This window comes from Tachyglossus aculeatus, chromosome 5 (assembly GCF_015852505.1).
Source record: "Tachyglossus aculeatus isolate mTacAcu1 chromosome 5, mTacAcu1.pri, whole genome shotgun sequence".
NCBI lineage: Eukaryota > Metazoa > Chordata > Mammalia > Monotremata > Tachyglossidae > Tachyglossus > Tachyglossus aculeatus.
The window spans coordinates 54,266,536-54,291,779 of record NC_052070.1 but is presented as its reverse complement, the minus strand read 5'-3'; the positions used below and the strand labels follow the sequence as shown (position 1 = coordinate 54,291,779).

Below are 25,244 nucleotides of genomic sequence, written 5' to 3'. Positions count from 1 at the left end.
TTTGTTAATGATGTGCATATAGCTATAACTCTATTCTGACAGTTTTGACACCCATCTACATGTTTTGTTTTGTTGTCTGTATCCCCCTTCTAGACTGTGAGCCCATTGGTGGGTAGGGACCACCTCTATATATTGCCGACTTGTACTTCCCAAGCACTTAGTACAGTGCTCTGCACACAGTAAGCACTCAATACGACAATGAATGAATGAATGGTGTTCATGCACTTAGTATGGCAAGGCAGTGGTCAAAGCCAATTTACTACAGAGCTTGGGAAACGAGCCGACATTTGAGATTACGTTGCCTTCAAAAAAACAGGGTCACTCGATACCTTACAGTGATGCTCTGAGGATTCATTCCTTAACTGGTTGTGAATAGTTTTAAGATGAGCAGACGAAAGATACTGCAGCTACGTGAAGAATGATTCCGTAGCTAGGAATTTCTTTAGCAGCTAAGTTTTAGCTAGCCTCTTCATCTTCTTTCAAGAGAAAGAAATCCTGGGGAAAGCCTAAATACTATAGGCCCTGGAGTTTTGACCCTCAAAAGCAGATGTGCCCACACTGCAACACAGGCTGCTTACAGCAAAAATGTAATTCCTGATTGTTAGTTTCTTCAATTGGGATACTTTGCACTTTTCAGAGGAAAAAGAATGACAAGAATTCAGATCTATCATCTGAAGTGAAATATCACTGCAAAGAAAAAGATCTCGTTGGGAGGCTGCTGGGTTACAGATTTTTCATCTATTGGAAAGGACACTAATTCACAGGCAAAAAATGTCTGTTTTTGCCAAGGCATGGCCTCTGGCTAGCCATCTTCCGGCAAGCAAGCCCCACAGAAAGGTTCAACCCCACGGGAGCGTGAAGTAGGGACTGGGGGAGATGGCAATTCAGGATGCGACATCTAGAAAGGTAACAGCCCCATCCTCTGCCGATCAGGGGCTGAAACCTCCCTTCCTTATTGCTAAAACTATTCCATTCTCAATGACGAAACGCTCCTCCCTTGGGAGGCCAGAGGAAGCAGTTGATCAGGTGAACTTTTTGAGTAGTCAGCAGTAGATTTTTAGCTCAGGCGCTTTTAAAGATATATATACACCCAGTTCTCCTACACTACAGGGGTTGCCACCTTGCAGAAACTCACATCACGTGAAATTTAACCTTGCCCCCTCCTACCTCACCTCGCTGCCCTCCCACTACAACCCAGCCCACACACTTGGTCCCTTTAATGCCACCCTACTTACTGTACCTGGATCTCATCTATCTCCCCACCAACCTCTTGTCCACATCTCGTCTCGGGCCTAGAACGCCCTTCCTCTTCATATCTGACAGACGACTACTCTCCCCATTTTTAAAGCCTTATTGAAGGCATATCTTCTCCTAGAGGCCTTCCCTAAGTCCTCATTTCCACCATTCCCACTCCCTTATGCGTCACCCTGATTTCTTCCTTTATTCACCCCTCCGTCAGCCCCACAGCACTTATGTACATACCCATAATTTATTAATGTGTATTGATGCCTGTCTTCCCTCTAGACTGTGAGCTCATTGTGGGAGGGGAATGTGTCTACCAACTGCTGCGCTGTACTCTCCCAAGAGCTTAGTACAGTGCTCTGCATGCAGTAAGCTCTCAGATATGACTGATTGATTTGCATGGTAGAGCTCGCTCCATGTCCTCCACCAGAGTCATACAATCACCTCTGCCAGCAATGCATCGTGCTCTACCCAGTCGGACGTGGACGTGACTCTGCTGTCAGGGTCTAACCAAAACTTTTAGTGACAATATGTGGCATGGCACAACTTGGAAGCTGCAAGGCCTAATGGAAAGAACCTGAGCCTGAGAGTCAGAAACACCTGGATTCTAATACTGGCTCTGCCACTTGTCTGTTGTGTGACCATTGGCAACTCACTTCACTGGGCCTCAGCTTCCTCTTATGGAAAATGGGATTAAATCCTACTCCCTCCTACTTGGACTGTGAGCCCCATATTGGACAAGGACTGTATCCAACCTGGTTAACCTGTATTTACCCTGGTGCTTAGTACACTCCTTGGCACTATGTAAGTGCCTAATAGGTACCATTTAAAAACAACAACAAAAAAGCCTCACACCACAGTGACCGTTCTCTCTCTCGAAATTTTTAAAAAAAGCTTCTTTGGGAAAAGGAACTGCCTAACTTTACAGAAATGGCAAGACCAAATAGTTAAAAGTCCAGTGAAGGATAGTTCTTTTCTTTCACACTACAAACAACAAAGTTCTTGTTACCACAGCCCGGACCCTGAAAAAGAACTGGATATATGAGAAGCAGCATGAGAGGCAGCGTGGCTCAGTGGAAAGAGCCCGGGCTTTGGAGTCAGTGGTCGTGGGTTCAAATTCCGGCTCTGCCAATTGTCAGCTGTGAGACCTTGGGCAAGTCACTTCGCTTCTCTGGGCCTCAGTTCCCTCATCTGTAAAATGGGGGTTGACTGTGAGCCCCCCGCCGTGGGACAACCTGATCATCCTGTATCCCCCCAGCACTTAGAACAGTGCTTTGCACATAGTAAGCGCGTAATAAATGTCATTATTATTATTATTATATATTGAAGAAAGAGAGCAATGGACAACTTCACTGCTGGGAAACAGAAAGGTCAGAGAGGTTGCCATCTCCCTAGTCTCTGGCCCGATGTACTGTCCCTCGAAGCTACAAAGCACCATAAAATTTAGGACTAAACGTTTGAGGTGGTGCCAAGGAACTAGAAATTTCCACTAATGTGCAACGAGTCTAATAGAAAGGCCAAAGCAAGAGGTTCAATATCTATGTTCCCAGCGGGCTGCAGTTTTGAATTCCAGAAGAATATCTGGGAATTTATATTCACTTAATAGAAAAATGAATTGAAGGCTCTTCCTGTCTTTCCAGGTGGGCCAAACAACAGCTTAAGAAGCGGACACTATATATGCAGAGGTTACACTCTTGCCAAGTAGAGCCTCAAGAAAAACTGGGTTATAGTATGCAGGCACTCAATCACATCTTTAGATGCCTGAGACACAAACACTGGAGGAAGAACGTATCCTAATTTTCTTGCAGCATCCTAGCCAAAAAAAGCAGGGAAAATACACATTAGGGAAGGACTGAGTGCAAGGCCTCCATTTAGAGAATTTGTCCTGAGCTCCTAATGTCTCAAATCATGAAAGTTGTAGTGCCTGCTCTAATTCAGGTACATCAAACTCACTCTTGTTTATGGACTGCATGTGTAGTTTTACATTCCTAAAAAGAAAGCCTTAAATACTAACCCAGCTATCCACACCGCTATACACACACATAAACATATATACACATTTTAATGGTATTTGTTACTGCTTACTAATCGCTGGGCACTATATCAAGCACTGGAGTAATAATAATAATGATGATGGCATTTATTAAGCGCTTACTATGTGCAAAGCACAACCTAATCAAGTGGCCACAGTCCATGACCCATCTCTAGCTCAGTGTCTTAATCCCCATTAGAGAGATGAGGAGAGAAGTTAGGTGACTTGCCCAAGGTCACACAGCTAAGACCTTATAGAGTAAATGCCTTAAGGAAGACTGTGTCACTTTGTTTTGTACTTTCCAAGCACTTAGTACTATTTCCTGTACCAAGCAGGCCCTCAAATACTAGGTATACTTACTTGCCTAAACATCAATCATCTAAGTTTGAAGTCTTTTAACTGACTCGAGTGATAAATGATGCTATTTCGAGAGGTACAGATATAGTTATCCTTTGAACTCAAAGAAAACACCACTGATGGTGAAATTCTGAAAGGGCCATCGCAGGACCCAGAATCCCAGTCACAAGGCGCACACAAAAAAGCTGTCCTGTGTTCAGTTCCACGTGGGCAGCGCCTGGCATTGTTTTTCTCTTACATCTTCTTGGATCTCAGTCCTCTTGAGGCTTTTGCTCAAAAAGAGCCACCCCTTGTGTGACAGCAGTTTGCCAAGCTGGTTTATCCTCGGCAACTGACTGAGTTTTCGGCTGGGGTATGAGAAATATCTCTTCGGCCCCTGTTGCTTTTAGTTTCCCAATTTAAGCTCTCCGTACAGCAGTAATTTGGATACAGGGAAGCCGTGATGCCTAGTGCATAGAGCACAGGCCTCGGAGTCATCAGAAGGGACCTGGGTCTGCCACTTTTCTGCTATGTGACCCAAGGCAATTCACTTGGCTTCTGTGTGCCTCAGTTCACTCTTCTGTAAAATGGGAATTAATACTGTGAGCCCCACAAAGGACATGGACTGTGTCCAACCTGTCTTGTATCTACCTGGCATATAGTAAGCACTTAACAAATGTCATTTACCATATATATGTATATACATATATTAAATATATAGTGAGGCCTAGTGGATAAAGCCCGGGCCTAGGAGTCTGAAGGACCTGGGTTCTAATCCCGGCTTTGCCACTTGTCTGCTGTATGACCTTGGACGAGTTTTCACTTCTCTGTACCTCAGTTACCTCATCTGTCAAATGGGGACTGAGAATTTTAGCGCCCTATGTGGGGCAGGTACTGTGTCCAACCCGATTTGCTCGTATCCATCTCACGCTTAGTAATGTGCAGCATACAGTAAGCGCTTAACAAATACCACCATCATTACACATGTGTGCGGACACACACACACACACACACACACACACACACAGCAGTTCATTTGCCTCATGTCCTACCAAGCATAACTGTGTTGAAGTGAGTGCAGCTTTGATACTAGGAGACTGGCTAGGGTCCCAAACTCGGTCGTTCATATTCTTGTCTTGCCATTTGATACGGAAATGGCTTGTAAATGATGCTCAGCGAATGGGGATGGCACTCTGGTGGCTTTAGGTGGCCCAGCCATAGAGAAGGTGAGACGACACTACGGTTCTATACACCTTTGGTTCGGACCCTGGCCAGACACCACGCCCCCCGGCTACACTCTGACAATCCCCCAAGCGATGTGCCCGCTTTCTTGTTTCAGTTTTCTCTTTCCTGGGCTATTACCAGTCAACGTGTTGCCCAGGTAAGGACAATATCCAGCCCTGTTACCCACATGCATTTTCGGTTGAGCGGGCGGCTCCCAAGGGGCAGGTTGATAGACCACCTTGGTTTTCTTGAAATGTATTGTCAAGCCGTAACAGCTGCCTGATTAGGGCGAAACTGTTGACAAGCATTTTTCTGTATCCCTTCTTGGGTAAGGCCTCTAGGGCACATCCGTCTGCAATCAGTCGCTCTTGGATGACTGCTTCTAGGTTTCTGGACGATGCTCGAAATGTGTTGAATGGCAGGAATTTTCCAGGTGTGGAAAGGTGCTCTAACACCTACATTCAAGTTCCCCTGCTGCACCTTCCGGCCTGACTGCAATACAATCAATTGAACAGGACCGGGCCTCTACGCTTCCCTGCTTTACTCCACCGGTAATGGTGATTGGATCTAACAATCAATCAATCAATCGTATTTACTGAGCACTTACTGTGTGCAGAGCACTGTACTAAGCGCTTGGGAAGTACAAGTTGGCAACATATAGAGACAGTCCCTACCCAACAGTGGGCTCAGCTCTGACCCGGCCAGTAGTGCCACCATCAAATAGTCACAGAGTACCGATCAACTCTTCAGGGCAGCCAAATTTGCTTAGGTAATTTCCAGTGGCCAGATCTACGGGTGGCATCAAAATAATACTAGCTCTCTTATGCATTAACGTAAAAGCTGTTAGCAGAAGGTGCCTTTGGGCTGAATAGGATGTGAAAAGTCACACTGAAAATTAAGCCCTGAATTTACATATGCGCACACATTCAAAATCTTTACCTCGCAGTACACGCTTCGCTTTTTGATCACATGACTACACTGTATTTTAAGTCACTTTAAATAAATTTATATTGTCTTGATTCTTTTGGGGTTCCTGGGAACGCATTAATGCACTTTACAATATTTCCTATGGGAAATTAAACTACATTTAGCGCTCTTGCGCTTAACGCTATTTCCATGGAACCAATTACGAGAGTGCTAATCAGGGTATACCAGTAAAACTTGTGTAAAACCATCAGTGACCTACGGCATTATTATTAAGCGGAATAAAAGTAAATGAAATTGGGGCGTAAAACCGCCTTTATATGAATTCCTTGGAGGTGTAACGTTAATGGACAGGACTTTCGTGGGCGGGGGAGGCAGCAGTCCAAGATAAGAGGGGAGAGGAAACTAGGAAAGGGAGACACACGGAAGGAGAAAGAAAAAGATTCCCGCAGCTGACATTCCTTTTGGGCAGCAGCTGTTGCAACAGCAAAATGCAGCCCGTGGCCTGCTCCGTTGCAGCTCTGCCTTCAGCTCCCAGTGAGTCAAGCGTATTTATTGAGCACTTACTGTACGTACTGTACTGTACTAAGTGCTTGGGAGATTAGAGTACAACAATGAACAGACACGTTCCCTGCCCAGAACGAGCTTCCAGTCTACAGCAGCTCCCCTGTTTTGGAATCCTGAGAGAGCTGAGGGAGAAAGTGGCCGCATCCCTACAATCCTGGGAAGCAGCCTTGGCTGGAATATCAAGCCCCTTCCCACCAGGTGTCTGTGTGGAGAGAGCCGCTGCGGGTCGCGGCAGTGGTGGGAAAGCTTGGCTGCCTCTTTCAGTCTCCATTTCTGTCCCGTCCTGCCGTCTGCAGCCCAGTCGGACTGTGGGTTCCAGCCAACCTCACAGTGGTCCCTGTGTGGCCTGCGAGTTTAACATGCCTCACCTAATGTTCTTCCTCACAGGGAGAGCACCTTCTCTGAGGCATCACTAACAAAAACTAGCAAGAGCCATCCGTTTAAGCCCCTGATAAATGTACAGCCCTATCCCCAAGGGTTCCTATAAGACTGTAAGCTCCCTCTGAGCAGGGAATGGGTCTGTTACACTGTTGGGTTGTTACTGTACTCTCCCAAGCGCTTAGTACAGTAGGTGCTCAATAAATACGACTGATTGATTAAAATGTGCCTGCTAACTGTTGTGTTGCCCGCTTCCAATCCCTTCGTACAGTGCTCTGCACATAATAACAGCTCAATAGATATCACTGATTGATTCGCCAAACCCACCTCTCTGAAAAGGCTGCACCTGGGTAGCCGCCAACCCGGATCTTTCAGACTCTAAAAAAGCAATGGCCTTTCCTTAACTTGGCAAATCATCCTAGGTCAGAATTCCGCCGCTTACTTCAACACATACAAGAGACACCAAAAGTCTTCTATGGAGGGGACCAGTTATACTGCTCTATTTAACATCGACAAGAATTGAGATGACATACAGTTCTACTTTTCTTACCTGGCCCTATCCATGCTGTCACTTCAATCTGCATGCCAAAGAAGAGTTTTCCTTTCGATGCATTCAGTGCCTTCTCCTGATCTTCTTGTTGCCGAAAGAAAACCAGGCCATACCGTTCTTCTGAGGCCCCGTGGATCTGCACCGAGGTTACTTTTCCATATTTCTTAAACTCGTGGAAAAGACCATCTTTAAGGCTTGTGTCTAAACCCCACCCGGACAGAAATCACACAGTTATTTCCTTTCTATTGCAATAGAGAAAAAAAGTGTCAGGTCTTTATGCAGGCTGTGAATGACTAAATTCTCTCCATCTTTAGAATAATAATAATTTCTAGCCCCAAAAAACCTGTCACACTAATGATGCTGAAAACTGTTTCTCCGATTTCTAATTTCACCTGTCAAATTAAACAACTAGGAAAAAACGCCAGTGGTGCAGCATTGGACTGACAGGTCAGGAGAACACCGACTCGCCCCTGCTCTCTTTTTCATTTGCCAGGTGACCTAGGACGTCTTTAAAATCTTGATATCGCTAGCTTTCATCTTGCTGTTTAGTTTGCTGAATCTTGCTTGAAATTACCATGTCATCCTGGAGCGACTTAAAAGGGAACGTGCCAGGAGTTGTTGTTTTGTTGAGGTTATATCGAATTTTTTTTTCCTGTAATGTTCATTGGTATTGATTGTGCTGCATGCCTTAATTCCCCACTTCCTTTAATCAGAAGGCAAGGAACAGGACTAGTGTAGCCTTGAATTCAGATTTTTCAAATTTGAATGTGTTACCTTCCTTATAGCTTTCAATACAAAATTGGACCAGAGACATATGTGAAAATTTACTAAAAATGGCTGTTTTGGTGTATTCAATAGCATGCAAGGGGCTAGCAACTACCTGTTAAAACAGTGGGTGGTTTCTAACTTCCAACAGTAACAGTGCTTAACACGTACTATAATAAGTCATTATTAGTACGTACTATTAGCGTGCTATTAGTACGTACTATTAGCGTGCTATTAGTACATACTATTAGTGTACTATTAGTACGTACTATTAGCGTGCTATTAGTACGTACTATTAGCGTGCTATTAGTACGTACTATTAGCGTGCTATTAGTACGTACTATTAGCGTGCTATTAGTACGTACTATCAGCGTGCTATTAGTACTACTATTAGCGTTCACTATGTGTTAAGTACTGGGGTAGATACATTATAATCAAGTTGGACCAGGCCCTGTCCCACATGGGGCTCACACTCTAAATGGGATTTAATCTCCACTTCACAGTTGAAGAAACAGGCACAGAAAAGTTAACTGACTTATGAAGGTTACACAGCAGACAAGTGGTGAAGTTGGGATGAGAACACAGGTCTTCTGACTCCTGAACCATTGCTCTTTCCACTTGACCACGCTGCCTCCGATATGTCAAAATTTTTCTCATTACCAAATACTGTTTTAAGGAAGAGCAAGTAGAGATGTCCTTCAATTTTAGGACAAATCACTGGAGAATCAGTGTGGCCTAGTGGAAAGAGCCCGGGCTTGGGAGTCAGAGGACCTAGGTTCTAATCCTAGCTCTGCCACTTGATGCTCTGTGACCTTGGGCAAGTCGCTTCACTTCCCTCACCTGCTAAATGAGGATTAACAGGGCATGGACTGTGTCCATTCCCTTTAGACTTTAAACCTTTTGTGAGCAGAGAATGTCTCTAACACCTCTGTTGTATTGTACTGTCCCAAGTGCTTAGTACAGTGCTCTGCACACAGGAAGCGCTCAATAAATGTGATTTATTGATTAGCCTGAAACTACTCCAGAGCTCAATATAGTGCCTGGCACACAGTAAATGCTTAACATATCTCCACACACACTCCGCAACCCCCAACAAAGGCAATATTTAAATAATATAGATTGTGTCTATAAACCTGAGTGTCACTGAGGGAGACTACTGTGTCCATTTGCACACTGTCCCATGAAAATAGAGATGGGGACCTTTTCGGGTTCTTTGGCCATATCTGAAATTATTACAATACCAGCATGATAACCAAGTAGTTAAGCTTTGCAAGCGATGGCCTGTGAAAATGCAGTGCAATTTCCCATTCAGTAGTGGAGCTAGAAATAATAGTAAAAATAGAGCATGGGCCTAGGGGCCAGGGACCCACGTCCTAATTCCAATTCCTCCTCTTCCTGCCTGCTGCTTGGGCAGATTTCCTAACTGCTCTGTGCTTCAGATTCCTGCTCTCCTTCCCATTTTAAGACTGAACTCCCATGTGGGACAGAAACCTTGGTAAACCTGATTATCTTGAAACAACCCCAACTTTTGCTTAACAAAAACCATTATTTACTTAAAAGTAACATCTGCAGAGTAATGGTTGCTGGTCCTACCCAGCTCGCCACTACTGACCTATTTTTTTTCCCTTTCTTCCACATATTTTTTTTTTTTTTTACCTGTAGAGCGAACTGGAAGATTTTGAACCTTGATCCCGAAACTTTTACGGGGTTCATCCTTCTCCAGAGATGGAAGCAGCTGGGAAGTGGGTGCAGGGACGGCTGTAGACTGAACCGACCGGGCCGGGGACTCATCACTTGAACTACTGCTGGAATCACTGCTGCAGGGTGGGGGGGGGGGAGGTGAAATGCAAACTCAGTACCAAGACAACAGAGAATTGGTTGCAAAAATATAGTTAACATTTTCTGACTACTGAAAGTCATTTTCAGAAAGCTTCCATCTGTGGTCAATCTTACAGTGCTGTTTTCCCTCAAGCTACTGAAACCAATCTCGGGTCTTTAGGCCTGATGCTTTTGCGGAGAATCCTCCCATTTATTTCTTTCTTAGGGATGAGGCACATTTAAAATGGGAATATTTAAAAATCAATCCTGATCTCATGTCATTTGTGCAAACTCCTGTACTTCAAAAACAAAACTGAACAGCGAGGCAAACAATACTTCATTTCATAAGATACAGAGGCCACTTCTAAAAGTATCAGCTTCAAACGAACACTGAAAAGCGTAGGGGGTGCTGAGTTAGATTTCTTATGAACTATAGTTCCAAGTGTAGATATAATTTTGTATTTCAAATGGGTGGGTGGCATTGGGGAGCTAATCATCCTGTGTTTTAGAATCTCCTTTTCTTATCCTGACAACACACATCAAGTCTGTCCTCTTCCAATTTCCTTTTAAAAAATCCTCTAGGGATACAGCCTAAAGGAAGCAAACGTGGAGAAAGTAACAAATGGAACCTGTAACTTTTATGCTGACAAAATTTAAGAGAGCTTCAAAAGACTGGGAACAGTGTGGAAAGACTCAAATTATCCGAGCAAACAGCGGGCAAGCCTGCTGAGGCCTTAAAATGATCTTCAGCATTCTCGCACATATAAGGGAAAATTGTGGTATGACCAGGTATTACTGACAGTGAGGAAATTTGCTTCGAAAAGGCCCTCTTCACTAGATATAAGCCTCATCTTCAAAATAAAATAACCCTTGAACACTTGCCATTGCCTAAAAACACACAAATGCAGTTTATCGCAACTGCCCTTTAAGTTAAAAATGAAATGACCATGAGAACGATTAAACGAGCCAAACTCAACCAAACCAAGACCCTAAAAGAAACTAGGAACTGCCAAGAGGAAGCCAGAAGGCAGGCAAGTAAGAATTTCAATAAAAATTGGGCCCATTATATGGATTTGGTGTTTCTTGAAGCAATTTGTTCCCCCTGGATTATTACTACGACACTCCAAGTTACAGAAGAAGAGTAAAAACTTTTGTGAAAAGATCCAAGGTTCTGTAATCGAGTCCACATCTACAAAAGGCTACTGAACAGTACTTTCAACTAATTAAATTAATTTGACAATGTTTTGAGAGTTGGATGAGAACATAAACAATAATATAACTGGTCAGACCAATGGTCTAACGGCCCAGGATTCTTACTCCAACAATGGCGAACGGATGGTTGGAAGAACTGTGGTGGTTTCCCTATTTGACGTCAGTACTATTAGGGGGAAACTACCTAACATTCTATACCTTTTCCTTCTACATCTCTAACTTTCCCTCTAGCAACCTCTAACTGACCACTGAACCTTGAATTTAAGCACAGGTCACGACCTGGGTTCTAAGGCCACCCCTGCCACCTGCCTGCGGTGTGACCTTGGGCAAGTCACAATTTCCCTGTACCTCAGTTGCCTCATCTGTAAAACGAAGATTCAATCCCCGATCTCCCGACCCCTTGGGCTGTGAGCCCCGTGTGGGACAGGGACTGTTTCCGACCTGATTAACTTGTATTTGTCTGGACGCTCAGAATAGTGCTTGGCCCACAATAAGTGTTTACTTAAACGGGAGTCAAAAGGTCTGGGTTCTAATCCCACTCCACCCCTTGTCTGCTGCGTGACCTTGCTAAATCACTTCACTGATCCTCAGCTATACCTCACCTGTAAAATGGGGATTAAGACTGTGAGGCCATTGTGGGACACGAAATATGCCCAACCTGATGAGCTTCTACCTATTCCAGCGCTTATTCCAGACTGGCACACAGTAAGCTCTTAACACTGTGAAAAAAGAAAGTCACAATTATTACTATCATGTGGGCTTAGGATTTGTGTGGAGGTGCTTCCTATTGTTTATTTTGGACATACCAATTTCCAGGCTCAATGGGTGTTCCCTCATTCCAGTACTGTGGAATCTGGTGAACAGTAATTCCAAGATCACCCTGTCCATGATCTTTATAATTGTGCAGATTGTGCACACACTCAGCTTCTGCCCTTCTAAACTGAAGAGTCCTTGTTTATCACCTTGGCTGCCCTTTTTTAAAAAAAAAATCTTCCTAGCTCGACTATGCTCATCCTAAATGCGGTGACCAGAACTGTCTTCAGGATTTCAGGTATAATGGTGCACCATGGTTTTATTTAATGGCAAAGCTTTGCCTTTGGACTTGCTTTCTAATCATTTCCTGTGCCCTGCATCGTTAACCTTTTCGGCTGTTGCTGTTCCAAGATTTCTTCCCTGAGACTAGATTGATAGTTGTGAGGGCAATTATTTCATTTCAATTGGGGAGTTTAATGATATTTACTCCCTAATAGTGGTTTTAGCAAGTGACCACTATAGGCAGTTAACATTACTAAGGAGTCCAAAGCTCATTTCATAAACAAGAATTCCTTGACTTAAGACATTACAAGTTAAAATAAATAACACATAACCTTTTAAACTTTCCTCTTTTTCTGTTTTACCAGGTATCAGATTCAATTTCACATCACAAGTCACTTTTGTGGCATTATTTCAGGACCAGGCACGGGGGGTGGGGGGAGAAGCGGGGAGACACAACAACCCACACACAGAAGCCATGGGGAAACCAGTTTAAAATCCATTAACGACAACTGTATTGTGGAACCTGACAATATAAATATATTAATAAATGTATGCTTATATATTATATATGCTTATATATTAATATATTAATAAATGACTATGCTAGTCCTTGTTAATTGTGTGCACAATTCTGAGTAACTTGGGAAAAAATATGGCAGCAACTTTGGTTCAGGAATCAGTTCCCCAGTTAGATCATTTTTTTGTATGATAAAATTAATTCCAACTTATGCTTTGACTTAAAACAGTTTTTGAGAACCAATTGTGTTGACAGTGAGGCCTTGTAGTAGAAGACAAACTACACTTCATAACTGGGCAAGGAAAAGTTCCCTGCAGCAAAACTATGACTAAAAGTCATACACAGCCACAATATAGGATATGAATTCATACCCTGTGAAATTACATCACCTCTCTATAGCAACCTAAGGGAAAGATGCTTGGGCAAAATAAAAAGGGGTGGGGGAAAGGACTGGGTTTTTCTGGATACAATAAATCTGGGGTAGTGGAAAGGGAAACTTCGTTTTAGTTAATAACCTAGAATGAATGCTTTCTGGTGCTGAGTAAAGTCAAAACATTGTTTTCCAAAAATATGCTCGCTGTTCCACAAGAACTAGAATTTAGCTCACCAATCTTGGCAGCGGATTATAAAATGCAAGCCACAAATGAACGCATTAACTGGCAAAACTGACAAAATAATGATGGGAAAGTCGACTCGCATCTCATTATGGTTTGAGGGGATCTGGGGGAGAGGAGGAGGTGGCTAAGAGGGTGCCTGCTGGGGCTATATCATCAATGGTGATGGGTTTTTAACTGGATGCCCCACCAAGAAGTGCCTGAAAAGCAGCTGGCTAGTGTGGGGGGGGGGGCAATGGTGCGGCAGTATTATCCTGAAGTCACCCTGGACATAAATAGGTTCTGCCTGGCAATCGCATTATTGAGTGCTTACTGTGTGCAGAGCCCTGTACTAAGTGCTTAGGAGAGTACAACAGGACAATATAACAGACAACTCTGGGGGGCACATCTCACTCTGCGGCTCCCCTGGGCAAACCTGCCATTCATTCAGTCGTATTTGCGGGCTTACTGGGTGCAAAGCACTGTACTGAGCGCTTGACATCACAATGCTCCTTGCTCAGGGATATTCTTGGCCCCTAGGTTTTCCTGTCCAAAGCCCTATAGTGATGGCTAAAGGGGTCAGGCAAATGGTGCTCCTGAAAGCCATTAATCACTAACCTGCAGGCATAAGGGGCAAGACTCTTGGTTAAAGTCTAACCTGTAATCTGCGAAGCAGCGGGGCTGGTGGATAGACCGAGGGCCTGGGAGTCGGGAGGACCTGGGTTCTAATCCCGACTCCGCCACTTGTCTGCTCTGTGACTTTGGACAAGTCACTTGGCTTCTCTGGGCCTCAGTTACCTCACCTGGAAAACAGGGATTGAGACTGCGAGCCGTATGTAGGACAGGGACTGTTCAATCCTGATTAACTTCGTGGCTCAGTGGAAAAGAGCACGGGATATGGAGTCAGAGGTCATGGGTTCAAATCCCGGCTCCACCAACTGTCACCTGTGTGACTTTGGACAAGTCACTTCTCTGTGCCTCAGTGACCTCATCTGTAAAATGGGGATTAAAACTGTGAGCCCCCCGTGGGACAACCTGATCACCTTGTAACCTCCCCAGCGCTAAGAACAGTTCTTTATACAGAGTAAGTGCTTAAAAAATACCATCATTATTATTATTATTGTATCTACCCCAGCACTTCGTACACTGCCTGGCACACAGTAGGCACTTAATACCATTAAAAAAAAAATCTTCCTGCACAAAACAAGCATCTTAGTAGTAATTATAATAATAATGGCATATATTAAGATTTACTATGTGCCAAGCTCTGGACTAAGCACTGGAGTGGATACAAGAGAATCAGGCCCCACATGGGGCTCAAGTCTAAGAAGGAGGGAGAACAGGTAGTGAATCCCTGCTCTGCAGATGAGGAAACTGAGGCATACAGAAGGTAAGTGGCTTGCCCAAGATCATACAGCAGGTATGTGGCAGAGCTAAGATTAGGCCCTCTTTCCACTAGGCCACACTACTTCTCTAGTAGTACATATTAGCCTCATTAAGGTGTGTTTTTCCCCTCGCGGAGTAGTCTTCGAATGCTGAAGTGTTTTCTCTACACCTATGTCAGGGGTATTAAACTAACAGGAGCCTGAAAGTCTAGGGTCTTTCCAACATTGTATGTTTTTAGTTCTACATTTTACTTACTGTCAGTTCTCCTATAATGTGGGGGTTGAATTCTTGGAGAACCCCTCGATATGGACAATTCATGTTTTAGTAAACAATCAGGGGTAATTACTGAGTGTTTACTTGGTGCTGAGCACTGTACTAAGGGACTGGAAGAAGACATAATCAATCGATGGTATTTATTGAGCCCTTACTCTGCAGAGCACTGTACAAAGTGCTAGGGAGAGTACCTTTTTTTAATGGTACTTTTAAGCACTAAGCATTGCTCTAAGCACTGGGGAAAATACAAAGCTAATCCAGCTGAATCACAGTCCCTATCCCAAATGGGGAGCAGTTTAAGTAAGAGGGAGGACAGGTACTTAGTCCCCTTTTTGTAGTTGAGGGAACTGAGGTACAGAGAAGTTAAGTGACTCGTCCAAGGTCACACAGCAAGGAAGTGGTAGGGCTGGGATTAGAACCCAGGTCCTCCTGCTTCCAGGCCTGTGCTCTTGCCGCGGGACCATGCTGCCTACCAAGTGCTCCCTGACCACAATGAGTTTACAATCTAGATACTGGGGAAATGAGAAATTAGTCAGGGAAGGTTTCTCGAAGGAGACGGGATTTTAGTAGGGCTTCTTCAGTCCATCGGTAGTATTTACTGAGTGCCTACTGTGCAGAGCACTATACTAAGCCCTTGAGAGAGTACAATACAAGAGAGTTGGTAGACGCAAATTCTGCCTGCAAGTGGATTACAGTCTACTCCTACTTATTCCTTTTCAATAGCAGTGGTATATACTGAGTGTCCTCTGGGTGCAATGCACTGTACTAAGTGCTTGGAAAGTTCAATAATAATAATAATAATGGCATTTATTAAGTGTTTACTATGTGCAAAGCACTGTTCTAAGCGCTGGGGAGTTTACAATGTGATCAGGTTGTCCCACGGGGGGCTCACGATCTTAATCCCCATTTTACAGATGAGGTAACTGAGGCACAGAGAAGTGAAGTGACTTGCCCAAAGTCACACAGCTGACAGTTGGCGGAGCCAGGATTCGAACCCATGAACTCTGACTCCAAAGCCCGGGTTCTTTCCATTGAGCCATGCTGCTTCCCCACACTGCTTCAAAAGAAGCAAGTGACACATTCCCTGTCACAAGGAGCCCACTCTAGCAAGGGAGACATTTTGAAAGTGGAATTTACCTGGCCTTCTCTTGACAATTGTAAGTCTTGTGTTTCTACTTAACAATTGTTTGGCTTAAGCTCACTTAACACAAGACTTTGGGGTCCTGAATAATAGTAAAGAGACCACGAGAACCAACCAGTTGAATGGAGTTGCTATTCATTCTTCCAATCTTATTTACTGGAGTGCTTACTGAGTACAGAGCACTGTACTAAGCACTTGGGGGAGTACAACAACAGACACATTCCCTGCCCACACCAACCTTACTGTCTAGAGGGGGAGACAGACATTAATATAAATAAATTACAGATATGTACACAGGTGCTGTGGGGCCTCCTCCCCATCCCCCCGGCCCTACCTCCTTCCCCTCCCCACAGCACGTGTATATATGTTTGTACAGATTTACTACTCTATTTTACTTGTACATATTTACTATTCTATTTATTTTGTTAATGATGTGCATTTAGCTTTACTTCTATTTGTTCTGACGACTTGACACCTGTCCACATGTTTAGTTTTGTTGTTTGTCTCCCCCTTCTAGACCATGAGCTCGTTGTTGGGTAGGGACCGTCTCTATATGTTGCCGACTTGTACTTTCCAAGCGCTTAGTACAGTGTTTTGCACACAGTAAGCGCTCAACAAATGCGACTGAACGAATAAAGGGAGCAAGTCAGGGTGACGCAGAATCAATCAATCAATCAATCGTATTTATTGAGCGCTTACTATGTGCAGAGCACTGTACTAAGCGCTTGGGAAGTACAAATTGGCATCACATAGAGACAGTCCCTACCCGATAGTGGGCTCACAGTCTAAAAGGGGGAGACAGAGAACAGAACCAAACATACCAACAAAATAAAATAAGTAGGATAGAAATGTACAAGTAAAATAAATAAATAAATAAATAAACAGAGTAATAAATATGTACAACCATATTTATATGGTTGTACATATAAATATATATATAATATATTTATATATATATATAATATATATATATATTTATATATTTATAATATAATATAATATATATATTTTTATATATATATATAAATATGTACAACCAGAAGGGAGTGGGAGATGAGGAAAGGAGGGCTAAATCAGGGAAGGCCTTTTGGAGGAGATGTACCTTCAATAAGACTTTGGGGGTGGTGGTAATTGTCTGTCAGATATCTGGAGGAAGGGAGATCCAGGCCAGAGGAAGGATGTGGGTGAGGGGTCGGGGGAGACATGAGATTCACAGGCGACAAAGAAAAGATCCCTGCCCCAAAGGAGCTTACAATCTAATGATAGCCAGGGAGCACCTGCCCTAATTCTGGCATTGCGTTATACCCGAAACACATAGTGAGGACACATTCTGCAAGAACTGACTGTACCTGCTAAACTATTTCATTTGCGAGAGTAAAAAAGATTTACAGGTGATTATGAAACACATTTTTACACTTTAGTTTGTTCCAAGATACCGGCAACGAAGCAGTTGTTCCAGACTTCCTTGTATAGGAAAATGAAGAGCAACTAAGTGTTGACAAATTTATCAGTTTCCCAACAGTTGTCTGGATGAGTTTCATTCTTTTAAAGCTACTATCCTCTTTGATGTGGGTGGCCAATATAAATCAGAAAAGCTTTTAAAATACTGTGGAAAAGCTGTCTTTGTGCATCTATAGCAATAGAGTTCCCAATGTTTAAGTATTAATATTAAATGGGAATCTTTCAATTCAGCAGGAGAAAACTGGGTGTCAATTTTTTTTTTTTAAGTTTTTTGCTTTTCATTAAACTTTACTGAACAGGGAAAAAAAGCCCAAGGAGGCAGGCAGCTCAGCAGAGGTATAGCTGAAAAGCATAGGAGTTTTCTGCCAGAAGTACCAAAATAAGCAACATTTTAAAGAAAGAAAAATCACTGATGAACGAATAAGGGAAAATAGGACCCAGAACAAATTACGGCTTTAGAAAGGCCAACTTGACAACTTCAAAAGAATAAAGAGCTTGCAGATCTGCAATTTCTTTTTGACTATAGTAACTACTATGCATTTATCACCTATTTAGAGGGGTAATTTTCACTAAATTTCAGCCTGACCTCAAGATGAACATCAGACATTGCTCAGTATTCTACTGTGGGCATCCCCTATCTGCTATCCCCATACCAGTCCCAAATGAAAAATTATGCCTAAGTGATTGAAAGTTCAAATGAGAAAACATCCCGAAAAACTTTTTTTTTAGAAACATCAATAGTTAATTTAGGAAGTGAAATATTCCAAAGCAGTTATTTAACCTTTGTGTCTAGAACAGCAAGAAAGCAGCATAAAGGGCAAACAGTTGACCTTATATGACATTTTTCAACAAACCACATTCCAGTCGGTGCCTGACCTTTTTTTATTCACATAATCAATACGTGGATTTGGGTCAAGAGAAAGTTCCCTAAAAAGGTGCTTTTTGAGTACTGCCGATCCAGATGAATTTAATCACCACCAAAAATTCCTTATTTAGTCCCTGTCTCGGATTTAAAAGAAATCCTTTAATTGCCGCATAATTCTCAAGCACTTGAACACATCAAAAGCTTCAGCAGCCCCCTGATATAAAAACACAGCCTTGTTAATCTACAGACAAGCCTTCCCAATCAGATTAATCTAGGCAAGAGAGAGAAGTGGGCCAGGAATTCCAAGCACCCCACATGTAGCTGCAGTTCCATACTGACTTCACGTCCTGTTTCCCCTATTTGTAAAGCAGGAATAGATCATGTCCCCTTCTTCCCTCACAGTGATATTTGGGAGGGCCGGGGGGAGATAAAAAAAAAAGCTCTGCATGCGTTCACCATCATCAGAAATATACTACACAAAATTCAAAGCATTATTTTGCAATCTTTCCATCTTTTGTTTGGCTTGTTCACTGATTTTTAAGGCCCAGTCCCTATTAGTAATGCATCTAAATCAATTAATGGTTGTTTATTTAGCTCATATTGTGTCCAAAACATTGTACTGAGCACTTGGGAAAGTACAATTCAACACAGCTGGCAGATGCAATCCCTGACCATAAGGTCCACATTAAACTAGATTAGGGACAGAGGAAAGAGGAGGCTGTAAGGACATTTACATAACTACATAACTATTGTGAGACTGGGGTAAGATCAGTGGTGCATAATTTCATAATGTTACTGACCTTTCCCAATACGGGAGTGGCTTCTGAGAATGTTAAAAACGAAGGGAAATCTGTTTTGTGAAAGTCTGGTGTTACTCAAAGAATATGGTTGATAAATGGAACCTAAAAACAACTGCAAGTCTCAATTCATTACAACCAATCATAAAGTGGGTTTTCTAGTTGGTAACATTTAATTCGTTCTATCCCTGAAATGTGCTTCTAAGGAGGATTCTACAAAGATCATGACTGGGTTTCTCTTATTATTGGATAACTGATTTTAGAAGAAACCAGGACTTTCCCTCGTTTTTACAGAAAGCTCAAGAATTAATCTGGAAGGAGAAATTACATTTATTCATTTATTTCTGAAATATTTGAGTTTGAGGAAAAAAATACAAAGTGAGTGATTCTTTTTGTTCCTCAGCAAAAAGCGATGAAAGAGTCCAAACCGGTCAATGGAACAGGCTTCCTGCTGTTTTTGTCAATAGGAGACTGCTGAAGCAAGGGATATCGCGACCTGCCGTAGCCTTGTGAAACTGTAAAAATTGGGACAACTGCAGTTCTCAGAATTGATTTCCAAGTCCTGAGTCAGCTTGTAACTGCTGCTACTGCTGTCTTTATTACTGAAACAGAAATAAGGAAACTCTGAAAGCCTAGAGTTTTTATAAATTACCCCAAGAGTACTAACAGCTGTGTGTTTCTTAACTTCCTCTTTACAAATTAAGCCCTCCTCTAGTCAGAGATGAGAAAAAGCCATCTAAATTCTTTTCACTCGTTTCACAGAAAGCAAAATTAAGATACAGTCCAGAACCAAACAAACATGCCTCACAAGCTGAAGTTTATAATGGAACTACTGTATAATTTTTTTTTTCAAACACAGCCACTAGAGAAGTTCACATAAAAGTAACCAAGAATTGCTCATGATTCAACCCACTAGTAAGAATGACTTCTAATCTTGTCCCACAAAAAAAGAGACAAATCCACTGGAAGGCATTTATGAGCATCAAGTAAATCTACAAACATTATTCGTTGTGCTAAGAGAAAAGTAATCAACCAATCTCACGCAACAGCAATGTTTTCTCTCATCATTCTTGTAATATTTCTGGAATGCAAGATTATCAGCAACTATTTCATTCGATGTGCATTTATTGGCTGCTTAGTGTAGTGCAGAGCAGTGATTTAAGTACTTGAGAGTACAATAGACAATCCCTGCCCTCAAACAGCACTTCCCCCCAAAAGATTTCTGGGCACAACTGAAATTCCACTAAAAACTTTTAACCTCTAATGGTCTTCTGAACTCTGAATGTATCTTAAAAAGAGAAAAACCTATGTTCTGACTAGATTTACTGAAACGCCAAAGTTTTGGAAAGGTTCTGCTAAGAGCAATAAAAAGTTGAACTCAAAATACTCTGGCGCTTTGTATGGCCCAATTTACTACACAAACAAATCCCATGATACCAGTTATGCTCCTTGAAAGTGTGGTTGACTCATTAATGGCTGGATTGTAGAGTACATTAGCCCAGAGGCCTACCGTTATAAATCAGAATCTGACCCAAAAACCCAGGGAAAATACATTCCTTTATTGGTGTGAAATTCCCACAGCACTATCTATTTTCATAACTTTATATTCAGTTGTTCCCCCTACCTGTAATTTATTTTAAAGGCTATCTCGCTGATTAGACGATAAACCTTTTGAGGGCAAAGGTAGTGTCTACTTACTCTATTGTACTCTCTCAAGTGCTTGGTATAGTGTTTTGCACACAGTAAGCCCTCAATAAATACCTACGATTAACCGTGTACTACAGACTACAATCCCTCTAGACTATAAACTCGTTGTGGGCAGGGAATGTGTCTGTTATATTGTTGTTTGTACTCTCCCAAGCATTTAGTACAGCACCCTGCACTCAATAAATGATTGACTGATTGCTATACCGTAATGTGACACCTCTCTTTAATGGTGTAAACTCTGTTAAGGTAATGGAAAGCACAACATTATATGAAAAGTTGTAATACGATTATGAATCTTTGCAAGTGGCTGTGAGAATACAAAGTTATACTGCTGACTTTGGAGGTGACCCTTCAAACGCTGAAGAATTTGCCCAACTAAGGATCAGCAGCACCCTTTCTCTTCATAAACTATACTGAAACAAACTAATTTTGTAGTAACAATAACAACTGTTAAGCGCTTACTACGTGCCAAGCCCTGTATTAAGTGTTGGGGTAAATAAAGCTGATCAAGTTGGACACAGTCCCAAAGGGGAGAGAGAATAATTACTGAATCCCCATTTTCAGATGATGAATCTGAGGTACAGAGAAATTAAGATCACACAGCAGGCAAGTGGCAGGGCGGGATCAGAACTGAGGACTTCAAGGTTTTTACTGAGTGCTCACTGTGAGTAAAACCCTGTGCTACGTGCTTGGCAGAGGACCGTTCAATAGAGTAGGTAATCGCGATCCCTGCATTCATGGAGCTCCCATCCCCTCTGGCCGCCACCCTTCCCCTCCTCTCTGCTGTTCCCAGCAGCTCTTCTGCTCTCTGTGAACAAAACTGTTCAGTGCTTTCAGTCTTTGGTGCACCTTTAATTTTAACCTTAGAGGCTACCACGGCAGCCATTAACACTTCCCCTTCAGTGGCTTCCAGCCTTTCCCAACAAAGCCAAAGCTGAGAACAGAGATGAGGGTGGGTAAGGGCTGGAGCGGGCATTCGTATGTCCGCACGTCCCTTCCCAAGCTACAACCACCTTACTTTGGTCTTTCCCTATCCTCTTATTCCCATCTCTGGAGCTGGGCCTTCAAGTGTCCTAAGCACTTAAGTACCTACAGGTAAATGTATGTGACATTTCCATTTCCCTATTAGGGTGAAAGCTCCTTGAAGGCAGGGAAGGTGTCTTCCAAGACTGCTGTACTCTCCCAAGTGCTTAGGACTATACTCGGTACAGTGCTGGTACTCAATGAATATTAATGATTAACTAAAGTGGAAAACAAAAGTGGGGAGGGCATGACTGTGCCCTATGGCTTTGCAGCAATATCTGGTGGCAACACCACTGGACGGCCTTATTCAAAAAAAAAAAAAAGAAAAAAATGTTGAAGTGGGTGGGGAGGATCAGTTTTGGGAGGGTGGGGGGCAGGAATCTGTTGGGAGCAGTGCAGAGCATTTGGGAAGTGAGGAATTGATTACCTCCAAAGAATGGGGCTGTGGTAAATTAGCACATTCCAAAGGACATATGGGGTGCTCATAAGCTGTACGTATCTTTCTTCAAGACAAACCTGGCAAAAGTTAAATCCAATTTCTTCTTCTGCCTCTAGTCTATACTCTGTCATGGGGGAAAAAAATCTACTAACGGGCTAAACTTTCAGCAAGGCTTCATTCTAGCAAGTCGTAATGTTAGTACAGCAGCAAGTGGTAAATCGAGAAACTCGGCTCCTCAAAATATCCATTCATTCATTCATTCAATCGTATTTATTGAGCGCTTACTGTGTGCAGGACACTATCCATTAAGTGGTTAGCTGTGATCACAAAGGACTAAACTCAATGAAGGCCTCGGGGGTAATAAATTAACCTTGATGTGGGTCTAGTGCAAAGGGCACCGTTCTGGGAATCCAAAGGCCTGGGTTCTAGTCTAGGGTGGTGGTGAACAATGAGGATGACAAAGACCACAACAGCTGGTCTTTGTGGTGGGTCGTGGCCCCATGATGATGCATAATAATGATAATAATAACAATATTTGTAAAACACTATGTGCAAAACACTGTACTAAGTGCTGGGGTGAATACAAGTAAATAAGGTTGGATACAGCCCACGCCCCACATGGGGCTCGTGAGTTTAGTCCCCATTTCGCAGGTTAGGTTCAGAGAAGTGAAATGACTTGCCTAAGGTCCCACAGTAGACAAGTGGTAGAGCCAGGATTAGAGCCCCAGTCCTTTTGACTCCCAGCCCGGGCTCTATCCACTAGACCATGCTGCTTCCCAGTCCTGTGGTCATTTCATCCCGCACACATAAACCCTTAGTAATAACAATAACAATAATGATGGCATTTATTAAGCGCTTACCATGTGCAAAGCACTGCTCTAAGTGCTAGGGAGGTTACAAGGTGATCAGGTTGTCTCACGCGGGGCTCACAGTCTTAATCCCCATTTTACAGATGAAGTAACTGAGGCCCAGAGAAGTTAAGTGACTGGCCCAAAGTCACACAGCTGACATTTGGCGGAGCCAGGAGTTGAACCCATGACCTCTGACTCCAAAGCCTGTGCTCGTTCCACTGAGCCACGCTGCTTCTCAAAGGGCCTTAGGAGGCCCTTTGCCATCTTGGCCAGCCAACTTGCCCATTGCTCCCACTGCCCCAGAGGAAACACGATCGGGTGAGCAAAGACAGGGAAAGTGACACTTTGCAAAACCGACTCCTCTGCAAGGGCCCGGGGGCTTGTCTGACCGTTGTCCCCAGCAGGATTTTCAATCATTCCACCTAGCTGCGCATCATCTATAAACAGAGTTTACTAATTGGGGTGAGGTCAATGATGTTGCTTAATATGAAAGCAATTCTATCAACTCCATTTGCCAGGCTGCAATGTTTTCTCCCCCTCTGGACTGTAAACTCTGTGGGCAGGGAATGCATCTGTTTAGTCATCCATTCATTCAATCGTGTTTATTGAGCGCTTAGTGTGTGCAAAGCACTGTACTAAGCGCTTGGGAGAGTACAATGTAACAGACACATTCCCTACCCACAGTGAGCTCACGGTCTAGAGGGGGAGACAGCATTCATATGCATAAATATATGTATATATGTTTGTACATATTTATTACTCTATTTATTTTACTTGTACATATCCATTCTATTTATTTTATTTTGTTAATATGTTTGGTTTTGTTCTCTGTCTCCCCCTGCTAGACTATGAGCCCATTGTTGGGTAAGGGACTGTCTGTATATGTTGCCAACTTGTACTTCCCAAGCGCTTAGTACAGTGCTCTGCACACAGTAAGCACTCAATAAATACGATTGATTGATTAACAAGTTACAGATAAATTTACTGTTGTATTGTGCACTCCCAAGCGCTTAAGTACAACGCTCTGCACACAGTAAGCACTCAGTAAATACAACTGACTGACTGGTCAAACAGAGTTGCAGGTTTCCATGAAGGAAGGGTGGATTGGCATTCGCTTGTACACACACTTGCATAAAAGCCTTGGTGTATCCGAAGGAGCGGCCCGTAAAATACATCTGTGCTGAGTACCTGATACTGTAAGAACTCCAAATCCCCTGGGAGCCCCAACTATAAACCTTTATTGTTCTCAAACCCGGATGAACTAAGACTTCTCTTTTCTCTTTCATAACATTCTCTCTGATCAACCCTAAGCTAATTAGGGCTGGCCATTAGCAAACTGTAGTAATCCATACTTCTGCTCTGGCACACACAACAGGGTCAAAAGTTGTCCTAAAAAACATGGCTTTTGTAACCTCGAGAGTCCTGGCATGTAGGCTTATTTAGCAAGCTTGATCTCCGAGCTGATTGTTCTAATACCACTGACCTAAATGGAAATGGGATCAGTTACTGGTGGCTCTGTTGTATTACATTAACCTGTTGCAAGGCTACATTGCAGCCTGTGACTAAGAATGATTTGTCCCTCTTCGAGTCTAGGACAAGGAGTACAAAGATACTCTGTAGGAATTCTCTTCGGGTAATTATACTGGAGGCTTGCCATTAAAGGTCTCACTTGAAACTTGGTTAAAATGGATAAAGAGGAGATAAATGGAATAGTATGAAGAACTACTCAAACTTTGCTCTCCCATTTCATGAACAGATTTGTCAGCAGTTTCTACTTGTACAAACATGCAATGGGCCCAGGATTCAAAGAGGGTGGGGTGATATAATTAATCCTCTTTCCACATATTTACACCGAGTCCGCAACCTTGGCCTTTTGTGTTTTATTCTAAAAGTGTGCTGGAATGCAAATTCATGACATTCCTGGCAATCTCCCAAGACTCTGAAACTCTGCCACTCAAAAATCTCTGGTCTGTAAGTATCAAGCTTGTATACTGCTAGAATAAAGTTGAAAACGCAGCACAGGCATGATGACTCTTACCCTAGGAAGCATGAAAACCTCCCGAGCAATGGCCACGAAACCTTTTAGAAAACCCACCTCACGTCCCACT

General features: G+C 42.9%; 1 protein-coding gene across 3 annotated transcripts in view; it reads right to left on the bottom strand.

Moving 5' to 3' along the window:
- SPEN (spen family transcriptional repressor) overlaps positions 1-25,244 on the bottom strand; it is a 94,864-nt gene that overhangs the window by 26,929 nt on the left and 42,691 nt on the right. For 2 of the 3 annotated variants that reach the window (XM_038746518.1, XM_038746520.1), the window contains exons 4-5: positions 9,675-9,835; positions 7,254-7,454 (exon numbers count right to left, since the gene is read on the bottom strand). In XM_038746518.1, coding sequence (XP_038602446.1) covers positions 7,254-7,454; positions 9,675-9,835 — 362 coding nt within the window. The remainder of the gene's footprint in view (positions 1-7,253; positions 7,455-9,674; positions 9,836-25,244) is intronic. The other variant, XM_038746519.1, reaches the window with a different exon arrangement.